The sequence below is a fragment of the Paralichthys olivaceus genome, chromosome 1 (assembly GCF_024713975.1).
Source record: "Paralichthys olivaceus isolate ysfri-2021 chromosome 1, ASM2471397v2, whole genome shotgun sequence".
In the NCBI taxonomy this organism is placed as follows: Eukaryota; Metazoa; Chordata; class Actinopteri; order Pleuronectiformes; family Paralichthyidae; genus Paralichthys; species Paralichthys olivaceus.
The window spans coordinates 24158863-24176129 of NC_091093.1; the positions used below are offsets into that span (position 1 = coordinate 24158863).

The 17267-nt window shown below is 44.0% G+C and overlaps 1 protein-coding gene and 1 long non-coding RNA gene across 3 annotated transcripts in view; one reads left to right on the top strand and one right to left on the bottom strand.

Annotated features, from left to right (window-relative positions):
- LOC138409241 (uncharacterized) overlaps positions 1-17267 on the top strand; it is a 36127-nt gene that overhangs the window by 3618 nt on the left and 15242 nt on the right. The window contains exon 2 of the long non-coding RNA XR_011242565.1: positions 16589-16687. This is a non-coding gene — a long non-coding RNA (uncharacterized lncRNA). The remainder of the gene's footprint in view (positions 1-16588; positions 16688-17267) is intronic.
- On the bottom strand, positions 200-14773 carry mapk6 (mitogen-activated protein kinase 6). Of its 2 annotated transcripts, none has more exons than XM_020079924.2 (8): positions 14564-14773; positions 9164-10019; positions 8750-9067; positions 4138-4282; positions 3595-3759; positions 3263-3458; positions 2893-3010; positions 200-2617 (listed from the first exon to the last, which is right to left on the bottom strand). In XM_020079924.2, the coding sequence occupies exons 2-8, from the start codon at positions 9398-9400 to the stop codon at positions 1523-1525; spliced, it is 2274 nt and encodes a 757-aa protein (XP_019935483.1). In that variant the 5' UTR covers positions 9401-10019; positions 14564-14773; the 3' UTR covers positions 200-1522. The 2 variants fall into 2 exon arrangements, with proteins under 2 accessions (XP_019935483.1, XP_019935481.1); XM_020079922.2 differs by lacking the exon at positions 14564-14773 and adding an exon at positions 10737-10891.

Consider the following 17267-nt stretch of genomic DNA (forward strand, 5'->3'; position numbering starts at 1 on the left):
CTACCCAGCTCTGTAATTTAGTCTGCCTGTTTAGACATTAAAATGAGCTTAGAGGCGGCAACATCGGCGTCAGCACAACCACAAGATCCTTGTCGGAGAAAAAGCACTGTCGCAGTTTAGGTTCCTAAAACACGAGTTAACTTGGGGGGGGGGGATCAGAGGGATCACTGAGCAGAAACAGAAGAGAAGCACGTGTGACTCTTTGCCAGTAATTTTTATTTTGAGATATCTTGTAGAACAGGGGAACCAATGATTACAAAAAAAAGTCCATAAGTGTCCTACATGCTACACCTTAACCTAATTCATCATGCTTGCCTGGAAAAAGTACATAGAAATTTAACAAAAAACGTACAATTAAAACTGATGTACATTATACTCACCATTAACTTTACTTTTAATGTACCTTTCTCTTGCTTCCATGCACGCATTTGTTTTTACATTACATTTAGATAAAAAAATTAAGACTTTTAGGCGCTTCTTGAAACCATAAAGCAGTTTTTCCACTAAAAACAGAACGCACCTTTAAATAAAACAAATAATGAACAGAGAGAATGATTTCCATTGGGACAAAATTGATGGAAAACAGAAAGCCTCGACTTCTTTTTAGAACATAAGATGAATTTGCATCCTACCATAAAACAAAAAAGGAACACTTGCACGCCCATATAGTGCCGAAATGAAAGTGGAAGTCTGTCCAACTCTTCAATCTTCAATAATCACATTGAAACAACACATTTTTTGATAAAATAAATATCGCACATCTGCTAGAAATAAATAATGATTACTGAAACACCTCACTATGTTAAATGCTAAAGTGAGACAGATTTCATCTACGCGACCACTTCATTTCATGGCATGAGGATGGTCATGTGTGTAAAGCACTAGTGCGGCTTCGAGTGTCTCTCGCGGCTGTTACCTTGAGGTAGATAACACATTTACATTAACGCCTACGATAATGGTTGCTGCTGGCATCATGTGTCAGATTTACAGTATGAAAGGGTTTAATAAGGAAGCTTTCTTTGGGGGAAATGGTATAAAGTCAAAATGAAAATAAAAAGACACCTCATCCACCGTCCCCCCCCACATGTATCCAATTCCAGGAGAGGTTGTTTGAAAGCACTTGAAAAGCCTACAGCAATGTTAACGTCTACCATCCTTCTTTGTGTAACATCCGAACCTCGTTTCTTAAATCCTCTCCTCCATCCTTCTTTGAGCTACTTGACTTCTCTCCTGCTCATCTACAGTACTTAAGTGTGCGAGTGACTTGCCAGTTTAGCAATGAGGGTGTGGACGTTAACCCATGAAGGCCTGATGGTCAAGGCTCAGAGTGATGACCAAAAACTCTTTAAATATAATAAATCACCCCTCAACTCAAAAAAAAAAAAAAGAAATTTAAAAGTAACCATAATTAAAAAAAAAAAAAAAGGTATGAAATGATTCAAGTACAATAATATACCATATTATTAAAAAACATAAGAACAAAACGGTCTAGATTTTGCACTGTGAGGAAGGATATATTTCTTTAATTAAGATGCTTGAAGATGCTGCTGTACGTTTTGTGGGCAATCTGTGGGGAGCATTTGACTGCGCAGGGGGTGAGGGACGCCTGGATGGATTTCAGAGGCAAGTCATCGGTGCTGTCAAAGCCGGGCAGGGCCAGAGAGTCCAGCTGCATATTAAACACTATCTCTGTGTTCCTGCCGAGGAAGCTCTCGTCCAGGTCTCTCCCCTCCGAGGGCTCCGTCTCTTGGCCGGCCACAGTGTCTCCCACCACCTCTTCCTTCCGGCTGAACAGGTGGTCCAGGTAGCTGGTGTAAGTGCTCTCCTTCTGGAAGTGGTCCTCTTTGCGAATGTCCCAGCACACTTCGTCGATCAAACAGCCGTTCTCCTCCACTCTCTCCCCAGAGCCGAAGCTCTCCCAGGGGTGAGAAGGCCAGGCGCCGTCCCCACTGACGACTGCCAAACCTCCTCCACCCAACTGGGCGAGGTTTACCAGGCACTTCTCCTCCTTCTCCTGACTTATGGACTTGGACATGGAGCCTGAGCGGGGGGCCTCCAGCAGAGAGACGGAAGAGTTGAGCTCGTTCAGGAGTCCCACTTCACTGAGCAGGGCCACCTCCTGACAGGGCTCGGGCTGCAGGCTCAGTTTGATGGTGCTGGCAATAAAGGAGTCAAAGTCAAAGCCTTGTTTCTGTTGGCTTTGAGGTTTCTCCGTCTGATGTTTCTCCTGCTCTCTGTCCTTCTCCACCGGACTCTGGGTCTTCTCGGCCTCCTGCAGTGCGATCTGGGCCTTCACTAACCCGTTCTTCTCGCACTTGCTCTTAGCCTTACGGTCCGCCTTCTCCTTGCTCTGTTGCTCCTTCCAGTTGGAGAGGTCAATGATGAGTTTGGGCTCATAGTAGTGGTTGACTTCACTGTCCCTCCAGATGAGGTTATCCAGGTAGGAGGGGGACACTGCCTTGTAGTTACAGGTGTGGCTACACTGCAAGTCACAGTATTTGTTCTCGTGGTGGTCGTCCTGCCAGGATCGCTCTGGCGGGAAAACACTGGAGTAGTCAAAGGACGGCTCATCCAGGAACTTCTCCCGATCTCCATCAGCATATTTACGAGGATCCACCTGCAAAAAATTAACAGCCCAGATTAAGGATGGATTCAAGTCGGTCAGAAGCTCAGATTTAGTAAAGCTGTAATTTATGACACCAAAAACTATTTTCCATTTGTTATGTATTCCTCTTAGAGCAGTACAACACTCAATCAATGTATCCTCACATTTCCAAACAACTCTCACATATAAGCTTTAAAAAGGTTAATGTAAAGTTAAATGTAATAGAGGACAAACTTATCTTTTTGACATGAGTATAAAGATGATTTTTTTAAAAGTCAAAAACACACCTGGACCTCTTCCTCATCTGTTACATCAGAGAGTGCCCTGGGGTCGACTTGAACTTCGTCTGGGTCATGGGTGCTGTGCAAGTGCCAGTCAGCCTCTGACAGCTGGCTCTCATGATACCTGATGAGTAAGTATGAAAGAGACTCTTAAGTACACAGATGCACCAAACACACGAAACTACACAAAAAAGCTCCAGTACAGGATCTAACTATGCAAACAAACCATTAAAGTCATCAAGAAAGAGAAAAAACTTGTTCTGGTCAGGTGGCCTGTGTGTCCATACGGTTACTGCTTAGTAGAACATAATATATCACTTTGAGTCTAAAAACATGGACACAGAGAGCATAAGAGGGAAAAGATGAGCAAGCATACCTGTCCCAGGTGTGGCTGTGGCTCTGGTCCATGAGCAGGATATCATCCACTTCATCCTCAATGTGGAAAGGGTGCAGAGATACAGGCTCGTCCAGGGGGAAGGAGTAGTCAGCCATATAAGGGTGTGCAAGGGCCTCCTCCGCAGTCAGACGATCCATAGGGTTAAAGGTCAGGATCTTCTCCAGGAAATCTAGGGCTGTGGAGAGAAAAGAGGGAGGACAATGAGATAACTGAATAACGTGATATTTTACAGATATGACCCTAACCTCAGACTTCGGTGTGTGTTTACTGGCATGCAAGTATCACTGAATGAATAAATAAGCAGAACTCACCCTGTGGACTGACATCAGGCAGCAGCTTGGCCAGTGGCGTGTGAGGCTTGGACATGTCGCTGCGAATGAAGACGGGGATGACACTGTGGAGCTCCTGTCGGTCTTCTTCCCGCAGTACAGGGATGGATTCCAGGATCAGCTGCATCTGCTCAAGTTCGTGGGCTCCTGCAACAAATACCATCAAGCCGTTTTTTTACAAAAATAATTAAACAACATCCTACTTGTGCATGACTGAGTTAGTTTGATTTGAGCCAAGCTGAGCATGGCAGATCATGAGAACAGAAATGATATTTGCCCTCTGTTCAGCTCAGGGCAGTTTCAGCAAACAAGAACAGTCTGTCTTCTCCAGCTGGATTTACAAATGAAAGGAATAAAAGACAGAAGGCAGATTCTCCTGTCTGTTCTGAAGCGAAGACATATTGACTCAGAGTATGGACATAAGCCTCGTTGGACAAGTCAGTCAACTGTTTTGCTTTTAACACTGCTTGCCAGTATGTTTGATCATGAGGCGAGTCAGATACAGCAAAAAGAATCAACATTTACCTGCAAAAAGGGTTTTCCCTGTGAGCATCTCAGCAAAGATGCAGCCAGCGGCCCACATGTCGATGGCTTTGGTGTAGTTGTTTGGAGAGAGCAGCAGGCGAGGAGATCTGTACCACTTGGTGACCAGACCTTCAGAGAGATGACCCTGTGGTAAAAGGAGACGAGGCACATTTCAGTGGTACTCTGGTTAAAGAAAGCATGACTCACAGCATTAAATGTCCAAAAACGACCCTGGTGTACTAACTGTTGTGTCATCATGTTTGGTTCATTCAAACTAAAGAGGCCCTGACCTCCAGCTGTTTCCTCAGTAATAGATAAGTGTTAAACATTGCTTTGTGCGTCTTCACATTTGCCACCCAACACTGCTGCTAACACGAGTCCCACAGCAAACAATGCCTGCCGGCGTGTGCTTAACTTCCAAACTCTTGTGCCGTCTCCTTGACAATCTCGGGCTGTGCTGGTCACGTGCGCAATACAGCACGGAGGCAAAGACCCCAGAGAGAAAAAACTGATGAAAGGGGGGAGACCAGACACGTGCAAGCCTTGTCAGCAGTCTGAGAGAGCGGGATAATCCCCGCTACCAAACACTGACACACCAGTGACACCAATCTGCACTCCACTCTCACACAGTGCTCGACTATTCACAGAGACAGAGGACACTGAACACAAAGAAAACTGACCTGTGGGAGTGTATGTGTACACACTGGGACACTGGGGGAGGGGAGGTGGTAAAACAACACCCTCACTGCCTTGGTCTTTTATGCACTGGTAGTTTGTGGCGAGACCAAAATGGTCAGCTCACCACTAAGCCAGGCTCCTGTTTCGGCCCTAATTTAGCTGCAAATACTTGATGTCATACTATCCTTGAGTGTGTCATTGCTCTACATGCCCTTGTTTTGATAGGTCTATAAATGACATGCCATATAGCCAAAACGACCCCCTTCAGGTGACCAGCGTATCTGTTTGTCTGAGTCAAGGAGCGGCTTTCACCAAGAAACTTGTACAGAGGACAGGGCAGTAAGATGGTTGTGTCACACACAGGTGGATCACAACTCCTGGCTACAACCTGCTGGGCTTGACTTATGGGATTACAGTGGAGAAATTCGTGCAACCAGCTTTGCAGAGTTTTGCAACAGAGATGTGATTAAGTCAGTTTTAAGAGTGTGGGGTGGCTGCATAAGGCCAAGTGCAGGATGGACTCTGAACCAAAAGAAGTAGATTGGAGTTTGCCTAGAAGCTGTGGACATAAAGTGCATTTCAGCCTTTAACTGATTTTCAAAGTGGGCCAAATATCACAAAGACAGACACAGGCATTAAATCATCAGCCATATTGATGCCTGAGGCAACAGTTGGCAAACCTGATCTAGGTTAGATCAGGTTGACATTTAATGAGTCATAACAGGCTCTCTCTGTGCATCCGGTTCAGTCACAGCAACCTTTAGCATGTCGAACCAGGTGTGAGTAAAGGTAGCTGGTCTAGACCCTGTGAGAGCTCTTCTGCTTCACAGATGGAGACTGAAAACGACAATGATAGATTTACATATCCACCCACACATTCATGAAATCATTTTACAGGAGACGTGACACTATAAATAGAGAGACATGCACAGCTTCACTGTAGTCTCACAACACATTGGACATATGGACCTGATTAACTATTTTAATCTGTGTTATGTGTGATCTCCATTAATTGCAGCTACTTCTGGTTCTTGAAAGCAGCACCATCTTTTCAGGCTTGGGGAAAAAAGAAAAAGAGTGAAACCACCAGTCTGAAATTCATCGTGTTGACTCAACAGCTTCTCTCTGGTTGGATCCTGTGAAGACTGGTGCCAGACAGGCCAGTTGCTGGTCGAATAATTGGGTCAAATGTGTGTGTGTGTGTGTGTGTGTGTGTGTGTGTGTGTGTGTGTGTGTGTGTGTGTGTGTGTGTGTGTGTGTGTGTGTTCCTGCATTTGTGGTTTTGAGTTGTGTAGTATATTTATGTGGCACAAAGGACCTCTCTGAACCCTTTGACATTCCTGAAAACATTACAGTTAATATCTCTGCAGCATCGCAAATCACTGAATGCTACACAGCCACAAGTAAATCTGAAGAATCTTCACCGTAGGATCTCAAAGTTTATATTAGTGCAACTATTCTGACTTACAGTAGCAGCATCAACAAATTATCAGTTATGTCCCTGACAACCAGAGAGTTAGCTCTTAACCTTATATCTGGGAAGTAGTAAATTATTTAACTGATTTACTTAGTGAAGATGCACATTAAACGTGTTACACTATCCTGGAGTGGTTTACAACCACCCTTCTTTATAACTAAAAACAACTTGCTTAGGCACAACCAATGCTAAAGCTAAATACTAGAGTGTTATACCCACATTACTCTGTAAAGGTTAACCCTAAAATAAGGTCCCTGGCAAGGCTCCCAAAACAAGACAAAGAGTTGGCTGGGCAAGGGAGGTGAGGGCTGGGGAAGTTAGAGTGCACGTGAATTCCTGTCATTCTTGATCCTGGGCCACCATGTGGACTGGACTTAAAACAAAGCCATGCAGGATTAATCAAAGCTTCTAGGGAATCACGAAGAGCTGTGTTAACCCACGAAATATAAAAAGGTGGGATTTTAGGAGGAAGAGGTGGGATCAATGCCTTTGTGTTTACACCGCTGATACTACGCCAGAAACTCAGGTTCACTGGAAAAGATCGCCTCTTTATTTAGAAACAATGTTATTCAAATAGCATGCACTCATGCCACCCAGCTGCTCCGGTTCACCCTATCTGCTGGAAGTAGAGGGTGGTTATGAGGAGATTTGCCCCCAGTGATTTTGTCCTAACCAACACTGAAACCAACTGTTTTTTTATGCTTACACACTTCACTGGGTGCCACAGTGTCATGCGGGGGTGTTGGGTTCACTTTTTTAACAAGCCTCATTTGGTCAGAGACACATTGAAGCCTGCTCTCACACACTCTCTCGCTCACACACACACTATGAGTGCCATGAAAAGGTGGTTGGCAGACATCTCAGTCCACTCTCCCCCACCACATCACTATTGTTATCACAGTAGAGACAGATAAAACACAACAATGCTGTTTGGAAAGGAAAGGAGGGTCAGAGCCTGTTTAAGTCAGTCTGACTACAGTGTTTGTATCCTTGACAAAACCTCAGGCAGCAGTAGTCTGCTGCAGCACTTCAGCAGACAATAGACCAACACGAGAGAGCTGACCTCAGCCAAGCAGCTTTTCAATACCCACTTGCCAGCATATTTACCAATCAAGAAAAACTGCTTATTGGAGGGAAAGTAGCCCACATGTCAAACACTGACTGACACTCACTTCTTCCCTCGTTTTCCTCCCCTCATTGCAGAGACCTATTGTCTCCCCCTAAGATGTGACTAATATGATATATAAGTCAGAGCAGAGAATGTGATGAGCCTACTTGTAGTGGTGTTCTAGAAATGAGCAGTTCTGGTAAACAAGTGTGCGTAAGTCTGTCTCAGAGTGATGTAAGACGTGGCAGGATCCTGTCTGTATAGCGGATATGAATGAGGCTGTGCCAGTCAGAGGGATCACGTCATGTGAGCAACTTCAGACCCTCCGATGACTAATCTGAGACACGTGTAAGCATCTGACTGAGCGAGAGAGTGAGAGCTAGACCTAGATTTCCTCACATCACACCACCATATGGCCTTTGACTGGAATTTGTTCATCCTGTTATAGAGGGCTTGCCACCTGGCTACAATTAGACAACGTTATCCACACTTCTCTCATACTACAGTAAAAGCAACCTTACTTTATTGATACCACTACACTGCTTCACAAAACAAAAAACAAGTTTATGGAGAGCATTACAATGCATTTCTGTTGTGTTAAGAGCTGGCTTTTACGGCCCAGTTTTACGTTATGCTGGCACTTGATAAGAAACAAAGAAATGGGCTTGTAACAGCCAAATGAGACCTAGTTTTTCTTGTTTAACAACCTCAAGGCATAAAGATCTGAGGGAATTATGCAACTTATATACAATTAAATTGTCAGTGTTTTAATGCAGTGTGTCCATAAAGGCGCTACTGCTTCAACATAATTGATAAAAAGCTCAACAACAAACTCAAGATTGAACCATTTCTGTTCTGCAAACAGTCCGTTTCAAATATTTATTGTTTACTTAATTCACCTGGGAATGTGGATTATCTTCATCAAGCCACATTATCATGAGCCCACTCATTTGTATATTTAGACATGGAGTTGAGCCCATTTCCAGATCCGATTGTACAAAATGTTAGATCCCACGGTTGTGCTTTCCACAGACCCTTTTCTCCTGAGAAGGGAAACAGAGACGCAGCCTCAAGGAACCACGTCTCTTCTTGTTTACGTTCCTTCTGCGGAACTGCGTCATTCTGGGACACGCTGCATTATTAGGCAACTACATAAACATCTCGTGTCAAAGCACTCTTCTTAGGGGCAGAAAGTGTGCAAACACAGTTATCTTTGCCCTTCCAATAAAAATTGAACATGTGCAGGTTTTGTACAAAGTTCCACGTGAAACCACCTGAGAATCATACTCCAAATTTTCCACAACAACAAGACCGGATGATTTTAATAGATACCCAGAGGCACAGCCTACCTTGTGAGAGTAATGGGGGTCCATGATGCGGGCCAATCCAAAGTCCCCAATCTTCAGTACCAAGTCTTCTGTGTTGACAAACAGGTTGGCAGGCTTGAGGTCACGGTGCAGCACATTGGCAGAGTGGATGTACTTAAGGCCTCTGAGAAGCTGGTACATGAAGAGCCTGGCGTGGCCCTCTGACAGAAGGCCCCTCTCCAGCAGCTGACATAGGTCTGTCTCCATGTACTCTTGCACAATGTAGACTGAGTTCACCTCTGTCAGGGACACCACATCCTCCGTAAGCCTGCGACCGTTGGGTCCTAGTGTCTCAAAAACCTGGTGACAAAAACAGGAAAGGTTAGCGGTGAAAGTCGGTTATCAAATTGGAAATGAAGAATCCTATTTATCTTCCCTCGGCCACTTGCAGTTTACCTTGACAATGTTGTCGTGGTCCAGGCGTCTGATGATCTTGATTTCCCGCAGGGCATGCTTCACACTCTGGGGGTCAGTCAGGATAATTTTCTTCACAGCTACACGCTTGTCGCAGTCCGTGTCAACTGCAGAGAACACCAGACCATTCCCTCCGTAGCCCAGAGGCTTCAAGTCCATGTAGCGGGAACCCAGGTCAAAGCCGTGGATGTTCATCAGCGACTCAAACTTCTCTGCCATGATGACTGTCTTTGGGCTTACACACCAAGCGTCAGCTATCGCTAACCTTTTGGTCTCCGGGCCTGTTTCAAGTTCGAACTATAACACCGCAGAGGAATTTATTGGACAATTCCCCTGCTGCTTCAGCGGCTGAGCTAACCGACCCTTGTACAGATGGCTGCCGAGTCCCCCCCTCCTATCTGGCCGTCACTGTCAGATGTGGGGCACTAAAATGTAGTCAAACTTTCCTTCCATCTTGAAATATACAGTTTCTTATGTAGACTAGTGTTTATAAACTGCGATGGAATGGATTTTGAGGCTGATTAAAAAGCACTGAGACTATGTTAGTCTATAAAAGCTCGTAGTTGCATCCTCACAGTGCAAATACATTCAGTGTATGACTGGTCCTGAGCAGCATCATGTGAAATGTGCCTTTAAATGCACCTTTATTCCCTCAACTAAATTAGTTTTTCTATACTCCTTATCTGTCTGTGATTATCCCGTGTAGTCTCCTGATCCGTCAAACTGAAATGAGTCTGGCCTTGAAGTCTTCAGAGTCAGTTTACACCCTCAATGATCGGGTGGCTCCAGCTCGCCACAGTCACAATCAAAGCTATCCTCCATTTTACTTGGGTATAACCTGAAAGACAAGAGGGGTGGAAACAACAGAAGAAAAGGGCTGTGAAAATATTCCAGTGTTCCAGTTTAAAGTCCATCATTCGACAACAGGAACGTTCCATTAAAACTATCTTCCCTTGCGGCTCTGGAGTAAATGTTAATGGAAACGAACCCCTCCCCCGCCTGGTTCCGCCGCTTGCTAGTCCGGTTTCTGGGTATCGATATATTAAGAGGTAATCCACGGAAGCTCAGCTAATTTAAGCATCCAGGATAGATCTATCAAACAATACATTACAACACTGAACCAGCCCTAAGTCCCGGTTGTTCTATTTGATTCCATTCCGCTGGTTTTTGGCCTCGCCTGTGTCTGGCGGAAAAAAAAAAAGGAGAGGAAGCACAACGGCGGCGTGACACGCTGCTGACAGACCCCCATCTACTTCCATCTACCACAGCACCACGGTCCCCTGGAAACACACACACACAGCACCACCGTGTACGTGGGACTCGAACCCGTCAACACGCGGTGGATTTAATAAATATCAAACTCGGTAAAAAGGTGAAACCGGGCGGCAGCGCGAACAAAGGAGCGGTTGTTGGCGGAGGCTTCTGACTACGTGGTGCAGGCTCCGGTCGCTAAGCGGCACAAAGCCGATGTCGGTTGAACCGTTGAAAAACGAACCACGAATCCACGGACGCGCGAACAACAGAGACAGATATCGACGTGAGAGAAGTGACTTACAGTCCGTGTCCGTCGCATTGGTTTCTTTAAGAGTTTAATCAAACCCAGACCAGGTTTGACTGAGCTCCGCCGCCTGAGCTCTGCGGGTCCTCATCGCCATTAGGCTCCGATACCACTGCCCCTGACGTCACGGCGCTGCCTTCATGGGAAACTCCGCTGAGAGCCCTTCACAGACCGCTGTAATTTACTGTGAGGGATCTATGACTGAGAAGTTATCTTATCAATTCCATTATTTTGTATTTTTATATTATTATTATTATCAACAAGTCGGTTCAGTTTTATCATTTTAAGGCCTTATTATCTAACCTGTATATTAATTATTACTATCATTTAGCAATAAATAAATCACCGTAAACTTCATTGTCAAGTCTACGAAACGTACAGGACATAATTCCGTTCTCTCTGAATCCTGGTGTAAACTTATAAGTAGACTTATAAGCACTCAACAGATGAGTTACACACACAGCATATGAGTTACATACTCAACATTTTGAGTAACATACTCAGCATATAAATTACACACTCAGCATGTGAGTTACACATTCAACATATGAGTTACACACTCAGCATACAACTAACATACTCAACATTTGAGTAACACATCCATCATGTGAGAAACACACCCAACATATGAGTTACACACCCAACACACGAGTAACACTCTCAACATATGAGAGACACACTCAATACGTAGGTAGCACAACATATTAAGTAACCAAGTGACATATGAGTACATGCCATAATTCACAGTCAAGGCACGGTAGGATATGAGTAGTGCAGACCGCAAGATTAAGATTAAGCAGTGCAACAATACTTGGATGGAAATTAAGGATACATAAATGTGTACTCTAGGTTTCATTCAGTTGATTAGGCACCAATCAGGATTTTCTTTGTCTATTTACCACAATTACATTGAAATTGTGTGACTGAAGTGATGTTTTTTTGATTATATACTTATTTTAAATATTTATTCAGACAAACTCAGTTCTGACTTACTTTGAGCGTTGCAGATTTCAGAGCCCTGCGTAACACAATAATGTGTTCAATCAGAAACATATGGCGCTACACGGCCGGATGGTGTTACAACTCATAGAACTGTGAGATGATCGAGCGGTACTTGAACGCAGCAGGAGTCATTCAAATAATGTGTTTGAGGTTCGAAGCTGCGGATCACGTGACAGCGGTCGATTCAAACGCCAGTAAGGTGTTTACAGGATTGTGCACGAGATGCCAACAGTGAGGTTTGCAGTAAACAGGGATGTTATGATCATCAGCAGCTCCAGGTACAGACACAGCACATTTTAAACACAGCTCAGTCCAGACACTGTAAACAGTAGAGTGACTGTCTGCAGACATGGGCCTATTTCAGGAAAACCAACATGACAATTAAATTTGCTGTCACTTATATTTTGGAAGCTATGTGATGAGGAATAGATGAGACATTCTGAATCCTCTTTAGTGCTATTCCAATTAGAGATAAAAAGCAAGTGCTGTTAATCTATCCTGAATTAGAGATTTCCTGGTTTTTAATTCCTTCTTCTTCTTTATTTAACATTAATTCCCAAACAGAAAATTCAGACCTGTCCACTATTGTATCTTCATCTCGGTTGTGTGGTCACTAATACATGATTCAGTTCCTGGCACTAGATCTTATGTTTCTCTGCATTTGTCATCCATGCGTGTTTACATACTGAGGATGGTGTTTGCGTCTTCTTCGCAAAGAGCCTGTTGTTTTCCGGATTTCCTATTCGTTGGCCTTTAATCGGTATTAGCGTTGTTTTCCAATGGTGGCCGGCAGCAGCGGCATCGCATTATTCAGTGGGAAGGATTCCTCGGACGGGTCGTTCACTGCGGCTTGAGGATTTAGAAAGTCCATCTGGTGCTTCTCTGTCCTCCAACACATCCAAAACAACAACAACACCTCAAAACAAGGGAAGATCGGGTGGGACGCACTGATTATTGCACTCCTCCGCTCAGATCCCTCCTCCAGACACGCAGCTGCTCCAGTCTCCGTGTGGATGCTGTGGATGGATGCAGGGCTGTGCGGTGGGATGCGGGGCGTAGGGGCAGCAGCATCACAGCCGCAGCAGTCTACATCAGCATCCGCAGGGCAGACCATGTGAGGAGCCATGTGCCCGAGAATGCAGATGCCTCCTCACACGGGCCGGTGTGGGCTCTGCGATGGAGAGCAGCAGCTACTGCATGCGGACTGGAGCAGATGCGACAGACTCTGGGATGCATGTTAAGCCAACACCTCACATTCTTGTTTTCAGATCATGTCGTGGTTTATAAAGATATTTTTTCCATTGCATCAACCAAAACACATTAGATTATTCAATGTCTTGTTGTGATCCCTCTCTTAGTTAGATTTGAAAGAGAACAATGAATTCAGATGCATTCAAAGAGGCTTTTATGTATTATTTTCTGTTTGTTGACATATGAGTTTCTATTGTTTTATAAAAGGAAAGAAATGATGTAAGTTTCTTCGAACACAGCTTTTTTCTGTTCTATTCATGAAGAATGTTTTGCAGGCTTATTCATGCTAAAAATAAGCCTTTGTTTTGATCCTCTGAGCTCCTGGAAGAAACTGTAGCTGCAGACTGATTCTGCCTTTGCTCTGAGGTAGACTCTGGGATGTAAAGCCTACATTTCACACTTTAATTTTCAGTTTATGTCATAGTTTATGATGATATTTTCCCTTATAGTTATTGAATATCTTAATATGAGATCTCTCATAGTTAGATTTAAAAGAGAAAAAAATTAATTGAGAGGAATTCAAAGAAGCTTTTATGTATCTTATTCTGTTTGTTGACTTATGGCTCATTTATAGTTTTTAAAGAAAGAAAGTATGTAAGTTTCCTTTAACACAATGATTTTGTTTTGAAGGCTTATTCATGCTAAAAATGAGCCTTTATTTTAATCCTCCGGGCTCCTGGAAGAAAGTATATAGTTGCAGACTGATTGTATCTTTGCTCTGAGGCACCTTGCTCAAGCCGATTAGACATTTCGAACACCGTGTCCTGCTGCTGTAGCCGAGGGATCCACTGCCAACCTTTCTCACAGCCAAGACTCACTGCATCCCCCACAAATCAGAAATTCAGAGAAACCTTCATTTCATCATGGGGTGCACGCTTTTTGCAAGAATGCTCTCTCTCACTGACCTCTTGTGCTCTTTCTTAAGACTTGCTAATGACGGCTACACCAATGATTAAATATCAGATTTGTAGATAACATATTGGCACTGGTCGAGTGCTCTTTCCCCTCTGCTGTAAAGTTGCTCATCATATATCACCCTAGCTGTTATAACAATAATCAGATAGAGATAATCCCAACAGTTTAAAACAATATAACCCTGCAGTCACTTGTTTTCATGTCGAAAACAATTATTAACAATGCGTTTCCACTAGGGTCTGCTGCAGGGCCTCGTCTGTTACACCATGAGACTAACAGCTGATATCAAATATTAAACCAAACACATTTGAGCCTAGCAGAGATTTCAAAGTGACACTGACACTTACACTGCTGTGTTACTGTTACTGTTTAATACACTGTGTGGTCCCAGAGACAACAAACACTGTTTTTCGCTCCACAAAGCATCCCCTGAGTCACTGGTGAAGTTATGAATGTTTACCTATCTGCTGGTGTGACTCTCTCTCACTCACACACTCACACATTCTCACTTACACAGGTGTTCTGTATGTTTCACCTCCTCTACTTGTACATTATCTCTCATTTCTATCCAAAATCCTTTCACATCCTCAGCTTCACCAACATGTTAAATTCACATCCCCTTGTTCTGATATGTGAAATGAAATCTTGCCACTTACTGAGCCTGAAATTCTCCCGGTGGAACATTGTATACAGAGCTCAGCCGTCCATTCAGGATAATTTCTACTATATCCAACAGTGCAGGTCTGACAGTGCAGACAGGTGGAGCGAGGTGTCAGTGCACACAGTCCAGTGTCTCCCTGTACCTGTGTGTGTACGTCTCAAAGCCTTCAGGACTGTGTTGTCCTACTCCATGTGCCACTGGTTGTGAGGTGGAGCTCCATGGAGAGTTAATATAGGCCCAGCCGGAGAGAGAGGCGGAGACTGCTCTGTGTATGGTTAGGCCTGTCAGTGTGCCAGATCCTCTCCCTGTGTGTCTCTCTCTCTCTTTCACTCTCTCTTTCTTTCTTTTCAGTTATTTTCAGATCTGCTCTTTCATTACTTTCTCCTCATGTTTTTGTCATCAGTTGGTTGCAAGCAGACAGACAGAGCTAATCTCCTGCAGCCCGGAAGAGACCTTTGCAAATCCAGTCCTTGTGATTCAGGATTCTTATCTTGTCTTTTTTAAATCAAAGGATTACACAGTATAATGGATTATGGAAACCCTGCCAAACAATGTCCATCCAGCTAAAATGGTCATATTATGGCACATACACACACACACAGTATTGTTTGTTTCTCTGCCCGTTTCCGTTTGTTTGTTACTTACTTTGTTTGTTTGTATGTAAGCAAGTTGACATAAAAACTATTCAACAGATAACCACGAAACTCGGTGCAAGATTTGGGTCACGGAAAAAAACATTATGGTGCAGATCCACATCAGGATGGCGGATTAAGCATTTTTAAAAACCTTTTGATTACTATTTTCTTAGGGAATAATTAATGACTCTTGATGAAAACAATCAGGTACAGTGTGTGTGAATTTTGATTCAGCTTGATTGAATTTAAGGGGATTGTTGGCCCTTGCCAGATCAATGTTGAAGTGCAGGAAGACACATTTATGTGTGAGCAGTTCATCCTCTGAAGGGAATTCTATGTGTTTTATTGCTCTCCGTAATGGTCAGCATTAGCAGGTTGTTCATGAAGTAGTGATTTGCCAGCACAGAGTCAGCACTGATTCCTCTGGAGAACAGTATCTGTTTTCTTCCTATACCCTACAAATCCAGTTTTTCCTCCCTGAGACCCTCATCTCTTCTATTAGAATGGAAACACCACATGGGGTCTGCCACTTTGCTACCTGTGAGACTCATCCCTCCAGCACGACTCCCGCCCCCGTCTTGATATTCTTGTCGGGTGGCAGATTGCAGGCGTCTCAACAGACTGCCGTGTTTGCACTGTGAGGAAATATGTGCGTGTGTATTTGTTTGATATTCAAACCAGACTGCTGCAGGGTCTGGATGGGCTGTGTGTTATCAAAATATCTGAACGGACGTGTGAGGAAATGAGGGCAAAGCTGTGGGTTTGTGCCTATATTTTCCTTTTCATGCCACTGCTGTCTTATTATTGCTTCTGCCTAAAATGGATTGATGGTCTGTGATGCCTGCAGCAGCCTGTGTCTTTGTCTGGGCTTTGCTGCTGATAATCTACTGTATGACACTCAAATGACAGCCTGTATGGGTCATGCTGGTAATAATTACCGCAATTATTACATTGCAAGGTCATTACACAACATTGCCATGCTCAGCAGTCAGAATGGCCAATACTGATCTCTGCTGTTTCCCATACAGCTGTTATGCAACACTGTGTCTCAGTGGACCCCACAGGCAATGTCCAGAACAGATCAAGACGGGACAAGAAGTCTTGCGCCCTTGATGATTTCAGTCGCCATCTGACCCTTCCAGGGGCTGTGTTATCTATACACACCCTGTTCGCATAGGTTACCATGCAATTCCAGAATTTCACAGCACTATGTTTCCCCACAGTGATTATGTCTCCAGTACAGGGAGGCAAATGGGTTTATGTAATGACACCCTTTAGTGGTTTGAGCTGTAGGTGATAACTCTTAGGACTATCTTGCTCTGACAGTATTGTCTCCTGTACGATTGCTCCATTTCTAAACCTCTCCCTCAAACCTGTCTGCTAAGGTTGAACTGGATGTCTCATCTCGCTGCTCTCTGTTCCCGGGAGTGTCCGTCCATGCACCTGCGTCAGCACCGAGGGCGTCCACACGCCGCTGCTCAAAGGTACAGCGCGATTATAGAGTATGAAGAAAGAAATCTGGCCACACTCCTGCATTACAATCATGCCTGTGTGCAGGACAGATGGGTCCTCATTCATTCAGCTGTTTAAATGATTTACTCTGAGGGGACAACGTTAGTGGGGCATGACAGAATTATTGCATAACACACAATAGTGCCACCAACACTGGCCTGTCTGAGGCCCCTTTTCTCTTTAAGGATGATGCACAGTTTGATGAAACGGTTTCAGATCTGAAACATATCTGTGGAGTGTGTGTTATAGGCTAATCAACTGTAATTGCAAAGAACAGAGGTTAGAGCAGCAACAAGTCCTTCATGCATTAAGCACTTTTTAAATCTTTATCAAATATTGCTGAAAGGTTCTTTTTAGTAATTGTGTGCTCTAAAGAGACGAGCTAATGAAAAGTGGATACTGCACACAAGGCCATTAATATGGACACATTTTATTTATCAGTTATGTGTCTTAATATCAAAATGTTTGCGGAGCAAGACGAAGCCAGTTATCAGCATGGATGCAGATTTTGACCTAATTTACCAAGACTTTTCGGAGCAGGGTAGGAGAGGA

Excerpts from the sequence above, each read along its gene's own strand:
- mapk6 (XM_020079924.2), bottom strand. The coding sequence starts at position 9,400 with ATGGCAGAGAAGTTTGAGTCGCTGATGAACATCCACGGCTTTGACCTG. Across the intron at positions 4,283-8,749 it reads ACCCCCATTACTCTCACAAG|GGTCATCTCTCTGAAGGTCT; the intron begins GTAGGCTGTGCC and ends CTTTTACCACAG. Across the intron at positions 3,459-3,594 it reads GCCTGATGTCAGTCCACAGG|CCCTAGATTTCCTGGAGAAG; the intron begins GTGAGTTCTGCT and ends TTCTCTCCACAG.